Here is a 22554-nt window from a genome sequence, read left to right as displayed (position 1 = left end):
CACTCCAAAATCCACACTATGAAAGCTGGAACACAAATAATATATAATTTAATTTAAATTTGGACCTGAACTTTGAACTATTCCTTACATTAGAAACCAGAAAAGCAACAGAGAAATCCAACAAGCTGTAAACTAATAAAATTTTGAGCACACACTTAAGAAACTTCTAGCCTGAAGGAATCACTGCACTCACTAACATCTTCAACTATTCGTATATATACACACACACACACGCATTATCTATACACACACACACACACACACACACACACACACACACACAGAGAGAGAGAGAGAGAGAGAGAGAGAGAGAGAGAGAGAGAGAGAGAGAGAGAGAGAGAGAGAGAGATGAAATTTACAGAAAAACAAAAGATCAAGACAGGTGTATTAGCTTGATGCTTAGGAAAGTGAGAAAGTCTTTTACATTTTGAGCGTACACTCTTCAACAGAAAGGAATAAGAGAAAATAAACAGAGAGAGAATAAAAAAAAACGTGTGGATTTAGTGGTCAAGTATGGCAACTGGTTCCTGGAAAAAAAAGGTTTAACAGGAGAGGGTAAAACTGGGTAAAACCATTCGCAATTTAAAAACCCAACAAAAAAACCTTTGAAGTAGTAACACAAAGACATGCCACCTTTATGAAATGTATACACAGATGACATCAATAAGTCTCCCAGTCACTCAGCAGAAACTGTTACACAACTATTCCAATGACACATTAATCAAATCAACTTGGTTCCAAAACAAAAGACTTAGATAAAGTAGAATCTGCCATGTTCATTCAGTATGAAATACTGACAAGATCAAAGAATATCAAATACAATAATCACACCTAAAATGTAAACAAGAAACACAAAAAACAAAAATACTAGGAATACTGTTCTCAAACACAATTAGAGCATTTATGGACATCATGTTTGGCCATAAGTGTTCATACCACAATAAAATGACGGTTACAATGATGAATTGACAATGAACAAGAAGATTGCTGTACAAACAATATATGCTTTTCTACTCTAGGCACAAGGCCCGAAATTTTTGGGGAGGGGGCCAGTCAATTAGAACAACCCCAGTACGCAACTGGTATTTAATTTATCAACCCCAAAAGGATGAAAGGCAAAGTTGACCATAGCGGAATTTGAACTCAGAATGTAAAAACAGACAAAATACAGCTAAGCATTTTGCTCGGCGTGCTAACGTTTCTACCAGTTCACCGCCTTGTACAAACAATGTATTAAATTCATCATGACTTATGGTAGTTCTACCTGAGTCCTCACTCTCTCCACAATAAACTACAAACATATAAAACTGTGCAGGTGACAACAGACGATATCCACAGACCAAAGTATAAAATGCTACGAACATGAAAGGGACACAATCCTTACAAGCTCCAACCCCAATAGCCCCTACCATTACAGGCTCAATCATCTTCAGAGCCATCTTAACATCCCATAATACTACATAATCTTTCTTAGGAGCAATATCTCTCCAAGTGAGTGCAGGTAAACTTTAAAAAAACACATAAGCCATCCAAAAATAACAGCAGAACAGTAACCTCATTAACTGCAAGCATGAATAAGCACAGAGGTAAAGCGTCACACTCTGACTGAGATGGTCTTACCCATCTCCATTGAGGTCAGTCTTTTTTTGTACATGTGTACAGAAATAGACTACATAATGGAGGGAATGAAACACACTCAACACGCACTACCATATTACACTCTATACAATTACCAACTGGATGGTTTAGCAAACAAATTTATGAGTCATAAGTCTTCTCAACCAATATTGACCTTCGGCTGAATATTAAAACTGTGAACATGTTTTACGTATGATAAATGAAAGAATAAAAGAAAAAGCAGTTAAGAACCAACAATGGAGATAACAATGACTGTACTCTGACACCAGAGCTCAAAAGTATTTTTTCTTAAATTACATATAATTGGTATTACAGATAATATAGTTTGGGAAGGAACAGAAGAATGTAAAATGATATGAAAATGTTGAGCCAAAGTGACAGGCTACTGTAGGAGTGAAAACTATTGTCCACACTGAAACAGAGTCCATTGTGTGCTAAAATAACGAATTGCTAAAATCAGTTACATGATGGACAACACACCATCTTCATCATCATTGTTTAATGTCTGCCTTCCATGCTGGCATGGGTTGGACAGTTTGACTGAAGGCTGGCAAACCATAAGGCTGTACCAGGCACCAATCCGATCTGGCGAGGTTTCTACAGCTGGATGTCCTTCCTAATGCCAACCACTCTGAGAGTGTAGTGGGTGCTTTTTACGTGCCACCGGCATGAGGGTCAGTCAGGCGGTACTGGCAACAACCAGGCTTGAATGGTGCATTTTATGTGCCACCAGAATGGGAGTCAGCCAGGTAGCACTTGAATGGTGCTTTTTACATCTTATGCAGTTTCTACCAACACCTTTTTGACAGATCGAGCAGGGCCATCTACCTGAAGGGATTTGTGATTTGTCTGCCTTCCTACTTACTAAGACTTTGGTTTTTGCTAGACTGTATTTAGATCATGTATTTATTTATGTCTTTCTATATTCGGAGTTTGAATCCTACCAAGGTAGACTCAGCCCTTCATCCTTTCAAGATCAATAAAATAAGTACCAACCATGTACAGGGATCCATTTAATCAATTCACCCAAAAGTGTATCTTTAAGCCTATGCTCAAATTAAATTTGTATCTCAGGAGGGTAACTGTGCCAATAATAAACACATGCATTAGTTCTATTTCACTTCTTTATTTGTCAATTGTCAATTAATTAACCATTAGACCAATTAACAATTGATCAATCGTTTGATTAATCATTTAGTCAATCATTCAATCAGCTAGGTTTGTTTTAAATCTTTTCATCACCATTCATGACCTCATCAATGACAATCCCTCCCTAATCAAAGCCTGCTTCAAGTTTAGTTTATATTATATAGATATCAAATTAAGAATTAATTTAAGAAGTTTAATGGAATTTAGATATAGTAGTCTATAAAAGAACTTGAAAGTAAGTTTCAAAACTATGTTACACTTTGTAGTAGAAAAAATATAATGTTATTTTGTAGCAATAGAGGTTTATATTATATATTACAATGAAAAATGCAGGCGCGTGCATGTTAATATTCTTACCTGGAAAGTACAGAACAAGATTTCTACAGTAGAATTTGCCTAATTCGTCACCTCTAAAGCAAACTAAAAAGTACTTAAAATTAAAATTCTACTTTACTTAAAATATTGCAGCCGAGAATAACATTTTTAAAATTTACTACATTTTATTGAAACAAAAATTATAAAAACATTACTGGATTTTTCCCCAAAAAAAGTCCATCCAATTTTAAAGCCTAAGAGGGCTTATATTCAGAAACTCTTTCATGTATAGCCCAAGTAATTTTTATTATTTTCATTAAAAAAATTATTTAAGCAATATTATCAAGTCTGTATTTAAGCCCATGTTCTTACTTTTGGAAAAAGCAGTATTTTAAAAATGAAATAAAATTAAATTAATCTTAAAAAAATACAGTAGTATTCACCTAATTAGTCACCCCTAGAAGAAAAATGAAAGTGACTAATTAGGTGAAGTAACGAATTAACCAAAGACAAATTAGGCTAATTCTACTGTATTAATGCTAACTAATAAATTTTACTTATGATTTCTTTATCAGATTAATTTTTTTTTTAATTTGGAAGAATTGACTGAACATATGGTTGATTTGAAACCATTTAATGACCATTCTACTGCAATCAATGTTTTTTTGTTGTTTTTTTTTGTGATGGGATTTCAATTCAAGTGAAAAAAAACAATCTTATGCAATATTATTTACGACTTCATATTTTATTGTTTGTACTTGATACAACTGAATAAAAAGACTGTTTTAATTGTATAAAAGACATGAGTTTAAAAAATGCTTTTGTTTATTTTTGTACCATGTTTTTAAAGATTTACTTGTTTTTTAGATTCTCATAAGAGTAAAAATAAATTATCCCACATTTATCTCCTGTTTTTGACATATTTTACAGACACTTTTATTCTACTGAAGCAATTTTCAAATTTTGTAGCTGGAAATATAGCTTAGGATGTGAGCAATCTAAAAATGTAAACATCATCTAATTTGGTTAAAAACCGAGTTAAAGACAAAGCCTAGAAGTGGTCACGAGTGGGTAACAGTTGACCTTACGAATATTATTCACACACGGTAGTGTGTGAATGATATATATAGTTTTTTAATATTTTATCCTTTTATTTGTATTAATCATCAGATTGCAGCCATGCTGGGGCACTGCCTTTTAGTCAAATGAATCGACCCCAGTACTTATTTTTTTGTGTGTGTTTTTTTTAAGCCTGGTATTTACTAAATCAGTCTCTTTTCCTAGACTGCTATGTTATGGGGATGTAAACACACTGACATTGGTTGTCAAGCAGTGATTGGGGGATGAATGCAATACAAATACAAAGACACACATACATAGATACACACACACACACACACACATATATATGTATGTATGTATATATCTATGTGTGTGTGTGTGTGTGTGTGTCTTTGTGTTGCATTTGTCACACCCCTCACTGCTTGACAACTGGTGCTTCTGGGTTTACATCCACATAACTCAGTGGTTTGGCAAAAAGAGACCAACAGAATAAGTACTAGGCTTAAAAAATAAGTCCTGGGGGCAATTTGTTTGACTAAAACCCTTCAAAGCAATGTTCCAGCATGGCCGCAGTCAAATGATTGAAACAAGTAAAAGAGTAAAAAGCGATACACACACACACACACACAGCAGTTTCTTCTTTCTTTATTGCCCACAAGGGGCTAAACAGAGAAGGGACAAACAAGAACAAAGGGATTAAGTCGATTACATCGACCCCAGTGTGTAACTGGTACTTAATTTATCGACCCCGAAAGGATGAAAGGCAAAGTCGACCTCGGTGGAATTTGAACTCAGAACGTAACGGCAGACAAAATACCACTAAGCACTTTGCCCAGCGTGCTAACGTTTCTGCCAGCTCGCCGCCACACAGCAGTTTCTGGTGATCAAATCCACATGGTTGGGAATGGGAAGGAAATTTCTTACCTCACAGCCACACCTGCGCCTATTTATATAGTAATTAAAAAACAAAGTTTTTCTCACCTCTTGGAATGGCTTTACTTTCGTTGTCATGATGAATTCAAATTTACATAGTTCACATGATTTAGTATCTGCACTTTTAATCCATTTTTGTAGACAAGCTTGGTGCACCCATCGCAAACTGCCAGAACATATGCATGGCGCTACAAGAGGAGCTTCTGTTTCTCCTTCACAGTGACAAATGCGACATATATCCATATTACTTGAGTATTTTGAAACATGGGAATCACAATGTTCTGGAGGGAAGATAGGTGTTGAACTGACATGTTGTACTGATTCCTGCAAAGTAAATGTCAATAATAAAGAATGATATTTCACACTGAATGATGTTATTTCTGTGTTTTTGTTAATTAACAGAATAATTAAACAGAAATCATAAACTAGCAACTATACAAATGTGACATTTGATATTCAATGACTATCATTTATTGTCACTGAGTGGGTTTCACAATGGCTATAGCTATGAGAAAAGTTCATAAAGGGAGTGACTGAAGAAAGATTGTGCATGACAATACAGCTGTTTGAATGACATTGCTTTAAAAACACTAGAACAATCACTAGGTCTGCTAGAAATAGCAGTTAAATCGCCTTCAAATTATGCTTATCTTGAAAAAGAAGATATTTTCGAATGTGGTCCTAGATAAATCAAAAAAAAAAACTGTATGGTCATAGCTGGGACTCCTTTCATCAGAGATCTGCCTGGTCAAGGCTGACCTGGAGCTAAGCAACAACATAAATGTAAACCTGATTAACTCATTTTGATTATCTACCTAGCTATATACTACTAAAACTTTGTGATTGCTTGCTTGCATGCATGCTTTTCTGTAATTTAATACAGCCAAACCAGCGCATAACAGGAAAATACTCTGAAAGTAAGGTACCCTTGAAATGTGCGGGTGACACGTAAAAGCACCCACTACACTCTCTGAGTGGTTGGCGTTAGGAAGGGCATCCAGCTGTAGAAACTCTGCCAAATCAGATTGGAGCTTGGTGTTGCCATCCGGTTTCACCAGTCCTCAGTCAAATCGTCCAACCCATGCTAGCATGGAAGGCGGACGTTAAACAATGATGATGATGATGATGAAATGGAATAAAACAAGTTTCGTGTAAATCGGAACAGGGGAACATATAATACTGTGAAAATTGTTTCCATTAATTTTTATGTTTACATTATATAGCAATTCCTTTTGCATTTTTGTTTAAATGTGTCCATATGCCATAAATAAATGCAGTTAGTGGAGTTCAAGTTTATCCCAGAAGTTCTATTTCTAGTAGATGCTGTAAATAATCAATAAAACCTTAAACATGAACTTGTAAGCCAGACCTATGATGACACAAACAAATTCAAATATTTAACTGAATCATCATAAAATTAACTTTCATTTCAATGCAATGTTGCAATCAGCTTCAATGTTTTATAACCTTAACCGTCAGTGACCCAACGGGTCACGGGTAGTCTGGTACCTTTATAATAATGTTCACTGGTTGAGTTTCCTCTAGTCTTCACATTAACATTGCAGGATAAGATAATTCATTAAACTAGCCCAACCCATGTCAGCATGGAGCATGGACATTAAATGATGATGAAGATAATAATGATGATGATGATGATGATGATGATATTAGCCCCATTTTCAGAAACAAATTTTTTTTAATATTTACATACACGCTGTATTTGATTGGCTTCAATTCCAGTAGTTATCAAATGTTGCCAGCAGAGATAATAGAATATTTTCTGGTTTATTTTTATTCTAGCTACAATGTTTTCCGAACACCTATCCACTACTGCTAATTAGGGTATCTAGATTAGGGTATCTAATCTAGATACCTTAATGAGATACCTTCAAAGCTGCCTGGGCATTTGAGGGAGTTTATTTTTCGTATGCTCTTCATATAATTGTCCCTACACACCTGTTGCACACGAAGTCTACCTTCTTTGTTGGCCTATGTGTGATCACTCTACACCTCTTGTGTCCTCATAATTTACACCACCTGGAATATCTACCTATACCTTTGCTATATGTGTTAAATGCAGCCATTTCACTGCTAGTGGTAGGGTTCAGTCTTCTCTCTTACTTCTGAATACTTTGGTCACTGCTAAGTTTTCTCTGAGGCTTCTCAATTCCAGGTTTTGCTTTCATGTCTGGAAATTTTCTCTAAATCATTGATGGTGGCATGGCTGTGTGGTTAAGAAGCTTACTTTGCAACCACATGGTTTTGGGTTCAGTCCCAGTGTGTGGCACCTTGGACAATTATCTTCTACTCTAGCCCTGAACCAACCAATGCCGTGTGAGTGAATTTAGTAAAAGGAAACTGAAATAAGCCCATCGTAGACGTGTGTGTGTCCCCTTTTCACTGCTTGGCAATCAGAGTTGGTTTGTTTACATCCCTGTAAATTAGCAGTTTTGGCAAAAGAAACAAATAAATTAGTAGCAAACTTTGAAAATATGTAATGGGGTTAATTTGTTTGACTAAACACATCAAAGTGGTGCCCCAGTATGGCTGCAATACAATGACTGAAACAAGTAAAAGATAAAAGATCTGATGAAAATTCAGCCATAAGAACTCAATCACCAGTACATAGGAATTCCCACGGGCAGCCTGTCATCCCTATTAAAATATGAGAGAGAGAGAGCAGTTATATGTATATAGATAAGTAGGTAGGTAGGGTGACCAATTCATGGCATTGGTCATACATATTAAGATAGAGGCAGTTCATTTTACTGCCTTTTTGTGTTTACTGTTGTTGAACTTGAAAAATTTCATCTCGGAAGTTCTGTAAGAAATAAAACTACTTTTCCAACATATTTTAAGAGTTATTTCTTCCTGTAATTAACACTTTCAATTTGAAATACAATATCTCTATTTAATTTCAGTTTAAACACCTAGCTCAATGAGAAACAGGTGGAGAGACAGGCACACACATAAAGTTACAGGCAGATAGGCAGAGAAATAGACATATATAGAGAAAAACAGACAGACATTTAGCCAGCCAGAGCCAGCCAGCTTGACAGACAGACGGACAGATACTTTATTCAAGTGCAATAAATGGAACAAAGTATGTAATTAAATATACAGATATAATTAAATACTAGTTGTTGACAATACAAAAATAAACACATAAAAAGATAAATGGCTGCACTCAAAAAATTAAGGCACTGAAAGTTGAACAAAAAGATAAAGTTCTTAGCAGAAGCAGGCTTCCAGGAAATTCCTGTTTAAAGAAAATATGAAACAAGTGGAGCTACATTCAGGGTGCATCCTCTTCGATTCCATTCTTAATCAGAAGAATATTTGCTCTAATATTAAATCAAGACATGAATGTGGTCAGTATATTGATATATTTTTCACTACTATAACCATCAGGATCTGAAAGATGGTGGAATATGTTATTATGCTTAGATGTTATACATGTAAAAAGTAGCCATGCAGGTGCCACATACAGAGCACCCATGCTGGCACCATGCAAAAGGCACTTGTGCCAGCACCATGTGAAAAGCACCCAGTACGTTCTGTAACATGGTTGGCATTAGGAAGGGCACCCAGCCAAAACAGATGACAGGGGTCTGGTGCAGCCCATCGGCTTACCAGCTCTTGACAAACAATTCAGTGCATGCCAGCATGGAAAACAGACATTAAATGATGGTGATGATGATGACGGTGGTGGTGGTGGTAGAAGAGGTGGTGGTGATGGTGGTGATGGTGGTGGAGGAGGAGGAGGAGGAGAAGAAGAAGATGCTCTTAATCTGCCGATAGGGACATTAACTGTTGACATTTATAAAAGTATTGAGCAGACTCCCACATCTCAACCCCAGTTCATCACTCACTACAATCACCTGCAAACACCATTTGTAAGCATTTGTAACCCACCCCTCACACTCCTATAATCCCTAACTCTCCTTTCCCCTCCTGATCCAGTGTCCATATCCTCTCTTGCCCCATTGAGGGTTTGCTTTGGCACCCCATCACTACCATTTTACCATCTTCCTAGCTACTCTAGTCTACCCTTATATAATGCAGAATAGCCATGTATCTTCTTGTGCTTGTCCCGTTATCATAAAAAAAACTGGCACTTCATCAGTTGCGATGACAAGGGTTGCAGTTGATCTGATCACCAGAACAGCCTGCTTGTAGAATTAACACACAAACAGCTGAGTATTCCACAGACATGCATATCCTTAACATAGTTCTCAGGGAGATTCAGTGTGAGATAGAATGTGACAAGGCTGACCCTTTGAAATACAGGTACTGCTCATTTTTGCCAGTGGACTGGAGCAACCTGAAATAAAGTGCTTTGCTGAAGGACACAACATGCTGACATTATGATTGTGAGCTGAGTACCTTAACCACTTAGCCACACATCTTCATTCTATCATACTTTAACCTCAACCAACACCTGACAAAGCCACTTCTAACCCTTCTCAAAAACTAGCCCAAGTTAGTCAAGGAGGTGTTTTCCTTTTCTTGTTCTTTTCCTGTCTTGTGAATTACTTGATTAACTAACTTGCTAATCATTGTTATTGGCACTCCGTCGCTTACGACGTCAAGGGTTCCAGTTGATCAGGTCAATGGAACAGCCTGCTCGTGAAATTAACGTGCAAGTGGCTGAGCACTCCACAGACACGTGTACCCTTAACGTAGTTCTCGGGGATATTCAGCGTGACACAGTGTGTGACAAGGCTGACCCTTTGAATTACAGGCACAACAGAAACAGGAAGTAAGAGTGAGAGAAAGTTGTGGTGGAAGAGTACAGCAGGGTTCGCCACCATCCCCTGCCGGAGCCTCATGGAACTTTATGTGTTTTCGCTCAATAAACACTCACAACGCCCTGTCTGGGAATCGAAACCGCAATCCTATGACCGCAAGTCCGCTGCCCTAACCACTAGGCCATTGCGCCTCCACACCTAACTAGTACCAGTGGCACAAAAAAAAAAACACCCAGTAAAGTGGATGGCATTAAGAAAGGGCATCCAGCCTTAGAAAACATGCCAAAGCTGACAATGTATCTTGACGCAGCCCAGCAGCTCACCAGATCCTGTCAAACCATCCAACTTATGCCAGCATGGGAAACAGATATTAAATGATGATGAAGAACAGGTGACTTTGGTTATTTCCAATATTTTCGACATCAGAAATAACTACTGAAGGATTCACTGTGCAATGAGGAAAAAATATTAGGGTTTTCCAAAGTTATTTTGGGATGAGAAGCAAAGAAGTGAGACAACTTTGAATGCTTGTGATTCATTAGTCTTCATTACTTGCAGTATATCCTTTGTCATTTCTTGCTGGTACTGTAGTAAATGTAATTTGAAATACCACAACCAACAACCATAGATGACAAAAGACCTGATTAGATCCTCTACAAATAGAAGTTCATCCAGCAGAATTTATTAAGGAAAGTCATTGACAACCAGGTGGTTTCGGGTCCAGCCCTATTGCACACCACCTTGGGTCTTTTCTATAGTCTTGGGTTGACAAATTCCTTGTGAGTGAATTTGACAAGTGAAAACTGTGAGGAAACCTACTGTGTGTTTGTGTATCTATATATAAAAATGTGTCTATGTGTAGGTATATATATATATATATATATATATATATATATATATATATATATATATATATATAATAATAATACAAATAATATGTGAGTATATGCATATATACGTACATGTATGTACATACCTACATCTACATGTATATATAGATGTATATCTGGGTACAGGACATCACAAAAAAACGTGGACAAAAAGAAAAACAGAACATAAACAGAGCACAGAAAACACACAGGCCACATAGAGAACATTTCCTTCATCAGCTGCCCGTATTCTAAACTAAGCGTTTCGAAGAGATGTGTGTGTGTGTATGTATGTATGTATGTGTGTGTGTGTGCATTTATATATGTGTGTGTGTGTGTATACGTGTATGTGCACATGTCTTTGTGGCTGTCTTTGTCCCCCACTATTGCTTGACAACCAGTACTGGTGCATTTACATCCCCATAACCTAGTGGTTCAGTGAAAGAGATTGACAGAATAAGTGCCAGGCTTAAAAAGATAAGTACTAGGTGTGTGTGTGTGTGTGTGTGTGTGTGTGTGTGTGTGTGTGTGTGTGTCTGTCTGTCTGTGTGTGCATATATATGTCTCTGTGTTTGTTCCTCTCCACCACTTGACAACTAATGTTGGTTTCTTTACATCCCCATAACTTAGCGATTCAGCAAAAGAAACTAACATTATAAGCACCAGACTTAAAAAATTAAGCACTGGAGACGGTATGTGTGACTAAACCCTTCAAGGCAACCCTTCAAGTTCCCCAGCATGAACCACAATCCAACATCTGAAACACGTAAAAGATGAAATATCTGAAATTGCTATATATTCAAATGTTGAAATAATTTATTAAAGGAAATCAAGAAACTAGTCACAGGAAAAAGAAAAAAATACCAACATAACACAAATCAAATCTCATTCTATAAATAAACTCTTTAAGAGAAGACAGACACAGAAAACCATTTCTGACTAATTCCTGTTAAATGAAAAGGTGTAGCCATGTTTAAGAAAAACAGTCACAGATTTTTAACTCGTTCTTCGCTGACATAAGAACAAATCGCAGAGATAAGGTTCAACTGTCTAAGAATTTTAGTCAACTGAGAAATATTCAAACTATTTATGATACTAATACCTTAAAGTTATATTCAGACCGATACTAATAGGCTGAAGTTTAAAAATTCTGCAATTGAGCACCTTCTTTTAATTTCAAATATGTGTGTGTGTGCCTGCATGCGCATGAGTGTGTGTGAGTGTGTCTGTGTGTGTGTGTGTGTGTGTGTGTGCGTGTGTGTGATCATCATAGGCACAGGAGTGGCTGTGTGGTAAGAAGTTTGGTTCCAAACCACATGGCTCCGGGTTCAGTCCCACTGCATAGCACCTTGGGCAAGTACCTTCTACTATAGCTTCGGGTCAACTAAAGCTTTGTGAGTGGATTTGGAAGACAGCAACTGAAAGCCACGCCTGTGCACACGTGTGTGTGTGTGTGTGTGTGTGTATGTGTGTGTGTATACGTGCATGTGCACATGTCTTTGTGTCTGTGTTTATCCCCCACCATTGCTTGACAACCAATGCTGGTGCGTTTACATCCCCATAACTTAGTGGTTCAGCAAATGATCGACAGAATAAGTGCCAGGCTTTAAAAAAGTACTGGGGGTAATTTGTTCAACTAAAATTTTTTCTAGGCAGTGCCCCAGCATGGCCACAGCTTAATGCCTGAAACAAGTAAATATGTATGTCTGTATGTATGTATGTATGTACGTACATACGTATAGATAGATAGATAGATAGATAGATAGATAGATAGATAGATAGATAGATAGACACACACACACAATATGTTGTTGGGTTTTCTTTTATTGTTTGTCGATTTCTTTAAAGTGTTGTAAAAGGCATCCCAGAAATATGACATAATCACCATTCAGAGGATGGTAAACTACTTCGGTAACAATGCTGCACTGCCACTTGTTAAGTTCAATTTCAATGAGCAGCTATTCATAAGATTGATCAATAAATAGTGAGAGATTTTTGCCTTATTCTATCTATACTTGTAATGCTTCATTACATAAAGCCCTGCACCCACCACCCTTTGTGTAGTCTAAATTCAGGTCAGCGGTAGCCATCAATATGGTATCCTGAATATAATCACAATAATACTAATGACGGTGGTGGTGATGATGATGATGATGATGATTCTAAATAATTACTATTTTTAATAATCGCAATTAGAATAATACTGATGACTATTGATAAATTATAATAATGATGGTTAAATAATATTAATATCAATGCGAACAAAGGTTCTTCTATGTGGTTGCGCAACCTGCTAGACATAGCAGCCAAATCTTCTTCATGTTACATTCTACATCTTAGATAAAAAAAGACACATTAAGACACAAAAGACACAATGTTATGGTGGATCTAATGTGTCTGAAAAGATGAATATATAAAAGAGATGGGATGGTCTTAGCTGGAATGCCTTTTGATCATAAGTCTGTTTGATCAGAGCAGCCTTGGGGATAACCAAAAGATGTTACTGATAGTGCTGTAGTGGATTACGATATGCATCATACATTATTTGATATTTCAGTCTATACAAAACATAATTTCAAGATTAAGATCTTCAGCAAAGATGCCATCTCTTTAATATTTTATGTTTAGTAATAGAAGCTTTTATTGATGTTTGGGGATTTCTTTATCTCTCCTTTCAATGAATGGTGACTCACAGAATGCTTTCAGTATCAACAAGAAAAAACCACGTAAATGCAAGGGATATACGTAGAGAAAGAAGGATTAATGGAGATGAGATAAAGGAAGAAAGAAAGAGAAACAAGAAGAAGAAGAAAGAAGAAATTAAGAAGTAAAAGGAAAGGAGGAGGAGGAATCTTAAATAGAATAAAAACAAATCTTAAAATGGAGAGAAAATAGAAGTGAAGAAAAAAATTGGAGAAACAACCTCTTCGTGTTATGTAATCTGAAAGACTGACCAGAGAAGTGGGACAATAAGACAAAAATGGTTCAGAAGCTCTGAGCTAAAAGTAGAAACAGGAGGTAAGATTTAGTTGCATAAGAACAAAGCTTAACCACAAAAAGCTATTGAAGTAAGGTAGTTAAATTAAGATTTATGTAAACTGCAGACTATAAAATCTGCATAATAGAAAACAACTCTTTTATTTCAAGTTACCTAGTTCTCACAAAGTTGGGATATATTAAATCATGATCAAGTTGGTATCAACATCTATTGAGTAATATACTGACACTCCCAATTCAAAACAAGAAATAACTGGTATAGGTGTGTACTAGATCTGGTTTGTTGGCATGGAGTTTATGTGCAATTTAGCCTCACTCTGTTTTTTTTCTATTATTACTACAACAGCTTCTGTACCTTGGAGGTTTTGTCTTCTCCCACCATCATGCTGGCACAGCCAGTTCACTTATATCTCGTCATCTCATCAATCTCTTAATCCAACCCCATCCCTTCCCTCATTCTCAATACTAACCACCTCCATTTCTTTCTTCCCCAATATATTACCCAAAAGAATTTCCTATTTCTATTCATGTTTTTCCTGCTGTTGTTGAGAGGATCATCAATCACATCAATCTCACATGTCTTGGAAGGCCTGTGAGACAGGTGAGACTGATGCAGCCGTGGACAGTCATGGACCTGAAGTTGTCTATTACACTCCTACCACCATTACTCTGTTCAAGTTCTTTTCCAGCCATGTCACCACTAGTCAGCAAACAGCTTGGAATACTTCCAATCTGCTGCTGTTACAATAGACAACCACCAAGACTGTAGCAAACAAGCCTGGCATGTAACATTTAAGTTCATAAATTGAGCCATCTAGTCCAAATGATTCGCTCATTGCTCAGATACCCAAGATGTCTACTACTGAAATTGGTTTTTCATAGCATTGTCACTCTGCATCGTCAACCAAGAATCACAACAGACCATTTATTTGGCCACTGAAATCCACCATTTTCTGTTGTTGCAACTTGAGAACAGTCTGGTAAAGTATTGTCATAAACCAATATACATCTACTTGGAACTAGAACTCTGTCAAAGATATGAGGGTTGGTTACCATGCTGCATCCCTACTACTTGTAGTTACTGAATGTGTTCATTCCCTTGTTTTCCATAGTAGAAGCCCTGGGATGAATGATGCATTCTTTATGCTTCAGGTCAAAGAATTAACAAAGAGTCATTCTTGTCACAGGATGATCCCAAAACAATGCTTTTCTAACTCCTCTAATTTGCTGTCCCCTTTTGCTACATTTTTACTGAAAATGACAGATTCTGTCTGAAATACACCTTCTGTTATTAATAAGTGAATTGGTCACCTTCCTGGCACTTGTGCCGGTGGCACGTGTAAAGACATTCGAGCGAGATCGTTGCCAGTGCCGCTGGACTGGCTCCTGTGCAGGTGGCATGTAAAAGCACCCACTACACTCTCGGAGTGGTTGGCGTTAGGAAGGGCATCCAGCTGTAGAAACTCTGCCAAATCAGATTGGAGCCTGGTGTAGCCATCTGGTTCACCAGTCCTCAGTCAAATCGTCCAACCCATGCTAGCATGGAAAGTGGACGTTAAACGATGATGATGATGATGATGATGATGATGATCAATCCCTGCTTAACTAATTCATTAGTCTGATCCCTGAAATCTTTCCATGCTGAGAAAGAAAAGCTTCATTTCTAATACTTGAGAAACTAAATGTTTGAATTTGTTTCCCACAATTGCCAATAAAAACAAATGAATATAATTAGTTGATTTCTCAGCACATGTTTATTTCTAACTAGCTTTTTAATGCTTAATTACTCAAATACATTGAGACTAACTTACCTAGTGTAACAACAATTCACTCAGAAATATTCCCCCTGCCCCATCCTAAAACAACACTGAAAGTCACAAATATATATTTTTATTAAAACATATGAATATAAAAACTATGTCACGCTATAGACAAACAGACATTTAGGCTGGTATGTTATTTATTTGATAAAAGCATATGGCAGTCAGTATTCAAATAATCACTTTCTCTCAATATCCATTGTTTTCTAAACCTTTATTTCATGTTGAATTTGTAAATAATTTATTTTGAATTCTCATATCAAATGATGTATGCATAAAACCATCAATATTCTAAATTATCTTTCATGTCCAAAATATGTCTTGTTGTGAAGATATATAATAGGTGGCACTGGATGAAATAAAATGCTGAAGAGAAGAAGCACTGCATTTATGAGTGAGGAAGAATACGTTAACTATAACATAATCTCCACTGCCTCTTATAAGATGACTGGGCCAATCTATCAGGCTACCATTTATACATTAGACAGAATAAAGGGTTAATCTCTCTTCAAGTATATAAATACTTTTCTGTTTTAAAGATTGAAATATCTTTTATAGAATTTTAAGTAACACTGTTATTCTTTATGTATTTCATAAAAATTATGGTCTCTAGTGCCACGTAAAAAGCACCCATGCTGGTGTCATGTAAAAAGCTCCAAAGCTAGTGCCATATATAAAGCACTGGTGTTGGTGCCACATAAAAAGAAAACCCAGCACACATCCAGTTGTAGAAACCATGCCAAAATAGACAATTGGAGCCTGATGCAGCTCTCCAGATTACTAACTCCTGTTTAACTGCGCAACTCATGCCAGCATAGAAAACAGATATTAAATGATGATGATTTAGTGTAAAAACATCAATAGACTTTGTAATGGGTTAATGATTATAAACTGACAAGGGATATCATCTCCATAGTAATGAAACGTAAAATAATGTTATTCTTTTTTACAACATTTATGGATTTATAAAGAGTTACATAAACTTAACTGACAGATTGTTGTGGCAATTTAATATGGATTGGTTTATGATATCTTAAGTTGTTAAATTAATAGTAAAGGAGAATGAATGATATATTCTCAATGAATGATATTCTCAATGACAGTCGCAAATTAAAACAAATTTAAGATGAAAATTTCTTAAACATTCTTGCTGATCATATTACATTTTGTGTAATAATGTTAACATATCTTTTCTTCTACAGAACCCGCCAAACAAGAAAAGAGATCATTTCTACAACCAAAACAAAGATATTTCATCTAAGATTTTAGTCACTAAGAAATGAGGCTTACCTAGAACAAGCCAGTAAAACAATCACTCTAGTACTTAGATAAAGACACCTGATCTGGTTCAGTTTAATATACTGCATAGTTAAAAAACACTTCCTGGTTTTACTAAGCTTTTACTAGTATATCCTCTTTTGCAAACACTCACATCAAGCCACCTATTTGATGCTAACACCATCTCTTGACATACTGCCTACAACTGCAGCGTCCATTGAAAGTATTTCTGATTAGACTAGGGGACAAATTTCAATTTTTTGTCTATTGAATTAGATTTGACAGTTAGTCCTAGGTAATTTGAGTTTGCTGAGTATAAGTCTTTATTTGATTTTCCTCTATCAGGTCCTGGTTTTGGGTGATAAATTTTTGATGAAATTCATAAAAGCAAGTCTCTCATAGCTTTTGTTAAAGCTTTTTCAAATGCCAACAAAAAGGTGCCCGACACATTCTGCCCTGAGCATTCCTACCCATATACACATGTACATCTACATTTGACTGACTTTGAATAGAAATAAAGAAGGTGAATTTAATTGAATAGATGTCAGAGAAGAATGGTTCAACTGAATTTAACTTAATTCCATTATGAGAGCTATTTTTATTTATGTCAAAAATTACCTTTTGATGCAATTATTTTTTTCCATACAGGTGTGGCAAGAGCCTACTAACCATGAGACTGATTGCTACTTTTTCTGTCTAGACTTCAGGCTTCACAAAGAAAAATAAACATTGTATTCATCATCATCATCATCATCGTTTAACGTCCGCTTTCCATGCTAGCATGGGTTGGACGATTTGACTGAGGACAGGTGAAACCGGATGGCAACACCAGGCTCCAGTCTGATTTGGCAGAGTTTCTACAGCTGGATGCCCTTCCTAACGCCAACCACTCAGAGAGTGTAGTGGGTGCTTTTACGTGTCACCCGCACGAAAATGGCCACGCTCGAAATGGTGTCTTTTATGTGCCACCCGCACAAGCCAGTCCAGGGGCACTGGCAACGATCTCGCTCAAAAATCCTACAGGAGCCAGTCAGGCGGTACTGGCAACGGCCATGTGATACGACCCGTGCTACATTCCAATGAAATCCCTGTTCCAATATTTAAGGGTCTACCACCTCAAGAACCAGTTGAAGATGTTCCAGAAAATATTGTTGTGCACTCTGAGGGGTCTGACATTGATTTTGACCCTAGTTTATTTGGAAGTCAAATGATTTGCAAAAGTTTTACCAGGCCAAGTTGAATGATCTTGTAAGGGATCTAAATTTGCCAAAAAAGGCAGTGGAAATTGTAGCTTCAAAACTTAGATAGAAAAACTTGCTTACTTCAAGAACATACATTACATTTTACAAAAAAAGAGAACAACTTCTTAAATATTTAAGAACAGAGGACGGTTTAGTATATTGCTGCATCATACCTGGTTTGTTACTGGAGATGGGGATTGAGTCTTATGATGCAAATGATTGGCGCTTGTTTTTATACAGTTCAAAAAGAAGTGAGTGTTGTTGCATAATGGCAATCTATACAGCTCAAAGCTGATTGGGCACTCAAGAAAATTAAAAGAAAAGTATGAACCTTTAGCCGAACAATTATTCTGTGCTGATGAAGGGAAATAACCTGGAAATCGCAATACACAGATGTTGTTTTGAGCTGAGTGGGGGTGCTAGATTCCCTTGTTTGAAAATATAAGGACACAGATTGTGTTGTATAGCCAGCTGGAGATGATGTCTCCTGGGGCTAAATTACAGCAACATTCGTCCTAAACCAGGACTGCCATGTTATGTTGGCAAATAATCTTTACTCCAAAGTACTGTTGCTGAATATCTCTCATTGTGAGATTTACAAATAGTAATTTTAATAGGTGCAGGAATGGTTGTGTGGTAAGTAGCTTGCTTACCAACCACACGGTTCCAGGTTCAGTCCCACTGTGTGGCACCTTGGGCAAGTGTCTTCTGTTATAGCCTCAGGCCAACCAAAGCTTTGTGAGTGGATTTGGTAGACGGAAACAGAAAGAAGCCCGTCGTATATATGTATATATATATATATATATATATATATATATATATATATATATATATAGATAGATAGATAGATAGATAGATAGATAGATAGATAGATAGATAGATAGATAGATATGTTTATATATATGTGTGTATGCGTGTGTATATGTCTGTGTGTCTGTGTTTGTCTCCCCCAAGATTGCTTGATAACTGATGCTGGTGTGTTTATGTCCCCCGTAACTTAGAGGTTCAGCAAAAGAGACCGATAGAATAAGTACTAGGCTTGCAAAGAATAAGTCCTGGGGTCAATTTACTCGATTAAAGGTGGTGCTCCAGCATGGCTGCAGTCAAATGACTGAAACAGGTAAAAGAAAGAATATAGAAAAGGTTTTAAATCATATAAAATATAGGGAACATAAATCATATGAGTTGACTTTAAAATGGTTAAATTTCAGCTAGGACCACAAATAAGGTATACTAAATATCTCTGCTTCTTTTGCTTATGGGACAGCAGAGCCAAAGAAGAACATTGTTTCAAACAAATGGCCAGCATGAACATCACTTACTGTCAGAGAAAAAAATGTAATTAATCCACCTTTAGTGTTCAGAGATAAAATCATATCCCCTCCTCTGCATATCAAACTAGGCCTCATTAAACAATATGTAAAAGTTTTAGATATGAACAGCAAGTGTTTCAAATACATAAATTCAAATGTAATGAAAAAAATCAAGGTGGGAATTTTCAACAAGCCACAAACAAGAACATTAATTAAAGATTGCAATTTTCCTAATGTCATGGATGAACACGAAAAAATGCCTGGTTTTCATTCATGGATTTCATAGAAAATTTTTTAGGCAATTATAGGGCAGATAACTACAAAGAAATTGTGAAAAAAAACTTCTAAGGGACTACATAGGTTGCAATATGAGAATAAAAATGCATTTTTTTAAATAACCATCTTGACCAATTTCCAAGAAATTTAGGAGGAACAGTACCAAGGACACCAGGATTCCCACATAATGGCTAATTGTTGTTGGTGCTTGAAAAGAGACCTTCCATCAACAAGCAAATACGCTAGAAAGTCTTACAAAAGAAAATTGTTGCCAAAGTGAAAGCTTCGTTTTTCTTTATTTTTTGTAACTTGAAAATAAATTTGAACACATCATAATTTTTTAGTTCTAATCTGAAAACTCTGGAAAATGGCACATAGGCTGTTGACAAGAATCAAGATCTGATAGAGCCAAACCAAGTCAAAATATGTATCCAGCACACCAAAATTACTTAGAATCAAGTGCCAGATATCATTCAATAAAATATGTGTTCTCTGGTGTTATCTGAGAACACTGGTAGAAGAGGTTTCCCAACAGAGTACTATCATCAACTTTTACATTTTCACACAGATTTTCTCAAACCATTCTTTCCTTTACTACATTTGCTGCACCTACACATTTGTAAAAAAAAATAATTTTTACAAGTGCTGTGTCACAAAAAAGCTCTCTGTACACTCTGAAGAGGTTGGCATCAAGAAGGGCACACAACTGAAGAAATCAGCTGCTACATTAACATTCTATACTACATTAACATTCTATACTACATTAAAAATAAAAGCTATCCAACTATATAAGCCCAGGTACGCTTGTGTGATTAAAATATTCACTTTGCAACCATGTAGGTTCAGGTACAGTTCTACTGTGTGGTGCTTTGGGATATAAACCCAGGCCAACCAATGTCTTGTGAGTAGAGTTGATAGATGGAAACTGAGTGTCAGTTTTCCTGGATGTTTGGTCTTGAAATCCTTTCGTAACTACCTCAGTAAGTTTGTACAGTATTCTCAATTGACAGTGTGGCCCTTTTGAAGATAGTCAATAAACACAATGCTTTTTGCATCCCAAAAAACTGAGACTATCACCTTCCCTGAAAATGAAATGACCTTGGCCTGCTTTTAGAGCAAGTGAGGAGGAATGTTTTCACTGCATGAATTGTTTCTTTGTGATTAAAATTATCAACCATTCACCTGGGTTAACAATCATTCAAGGTAATCAAGAGGATCTGTCTCAAACAATGTCAAATTTTCCTGTGATGTAACCAGTCTGGTGCACTTTTGATCAGGTGTGACACCCATCAGGCAGAAACTTTTATCATGTGACGAGCTGGCAGAAACGTTAGCCACCGGATGAAATGCTTAGCGGTATTTCGTCTGCCGCTACGTTCTGAGTTCAAATTCCGCTAAGGTCGACTTTGCCTTTCATCCTTTCAGGGTCGATTAAATAAGTACCAGTTACGCACTGGGGTCGTTTGTCTGTCCTTGTTTGTCCCCTCTGTGTGTAGCCCCTTGTGGGCAGTAAAGACATAAGAAACTTTTATCATGCCAAATTCATTGTGCAGAATATTCTCAACTCTCTCATGGGATATGCTACTAGGTGAACATGATCAATGTTTTCCTCAGTGGGGGCAGTTGCAGGATGTCCAGATCTTGGGCCATCGTCAAGACTCTCTTCTCCTCCTGAATTAAGTTGCCCACTTTTGCACTGTTGATGAAGCTGGAGTGTCATCCCCATGATGTAGCAACCATGTCAGCCTGAATATCCTTGGGGGACTAACCCTTTTTCTGCAGACACTCGATAACACCACATTGCCAAATTTTGTCCATTTTCAAGAAAAGTCGCTACTAGTTACTTTCGAAGTCATTTTTGCTGGAAAGAAACAAAATTACACAGCTCCAGTTCATTCCTTCATAATCACTTTATTAACTTTTCAAACGCCCTCCCCCTACCCTCTACTCCTCTTATACCCCCACTCCACAACACTTAAACATTTAACTAAAACTTTTATTCCCAGAACTGCAATCTTGTGAGACTTTGTACATGTCCACTTATTACCTACAAACATCATCAATCTATAAACATTGAAGCTGAATATCAAGCACATTGACCTCACCAATCTGGGAGGGGCTGAAAAGTTATCATAGATATTACCTCCTGGTTTCTAGACTAAGTATACAATTTTTAAAAAAAACAATTTTTTAAAATACATCTCAACATCTGTTCTTCTTCCACAGCACTAATTTTTTAATTATTATGAAACAAAGAAAGACTGCAGAGTAATTACTTTGATTAGTTAATTTGAAATGATGCTGACAGGTTTACATTCACTTAATTTGAATATATGTGCTTTTGTAGCAACTAGTAATGTGGTTGTTTGCTTTAAGAAGGAAATATAATAAATGTTATCTTCATATTTCTACCTGTATTATTATCATTATTATTATTATTATTATTATTAAGGCTGGGAGAATCATCAGCATGCCAGACAAAGTGCTTAGCAACACTTCGTCCATCTTTATATGAGTTCAAATTCCACCGAGGTCAACTTTACCTTTTGTCCTTTTGGGGTTGACAAAATAAACACCCGTAGAGCACTAGAATTAACATAACCGGAAACCTCTAGCCTTGTGCCAAAATTTAAAACCATTGTTATTATTATTGAGTGAGAGAGCAGTGCATGCCGTCAAAGTGAGACTGGGGTAAAATATGCGCAGCCCAGTGTACCCATCATGACTACCCGTCTGATAAGGGTACACCAGGCACATGCATCACAACCATATGTGCGCGACATGGTGATTTCATATCAAAATAAACAGCACATGACCTTGCAGGTGGGACCCAGTTAGAATGTTCTTCTGGTCAAGTAGCCCATCCCGCTCAAAAGGTCCCTGAATAAGGATTGTTTAAGGATGATGAACAA

At 36.7% G+C, this 22554-nt stretch overlaps 1 protein-coding gene across 2 annotated transcripts in view; it reads right to left on the bottom strand.

Annotated features, from left to right (window-relative positions):
* LOC106868497 (E3 ubiquitin-protein ligase MARCHF8) overlaps positions 1-22554 on the bottom strand; it is a 72128-nt gene that overhangs the window by 7276 nt on the left and 42298 nt on the right. For both annotated transcript variants that reach the window (XM_014913804.3, XM_052968158.2), the window contains one exon: positions 5146-5421. In XM_014913804.3, coding sequence (XP_014769290.1) covers positions 5146-5421 — 276 coding nt within the window. The remainder of the gene's footprint in view (positions 1-5145; positions 5422-22554) is intronic.

This window comes from Octopus bimaculoides, chromosome 5 (genome assembly GCF_046866305.1).
Source record: "Octopus bimaculoides isolate indiv1 chromosome 5, ASM4686630v1, whole genome shotgun sequence".
Classification (NCBI taxonomy): Eukaryota; Metazoa; Mollusca; class Cephalopoda; order Octopoda; family Octopodidae; genus Octopus; species Octopus bimaculoides.
Note: the sequence above shows the minus strand (reverse complement) of the source record. Positions and strands in the feature narration are given on the sequence as shown.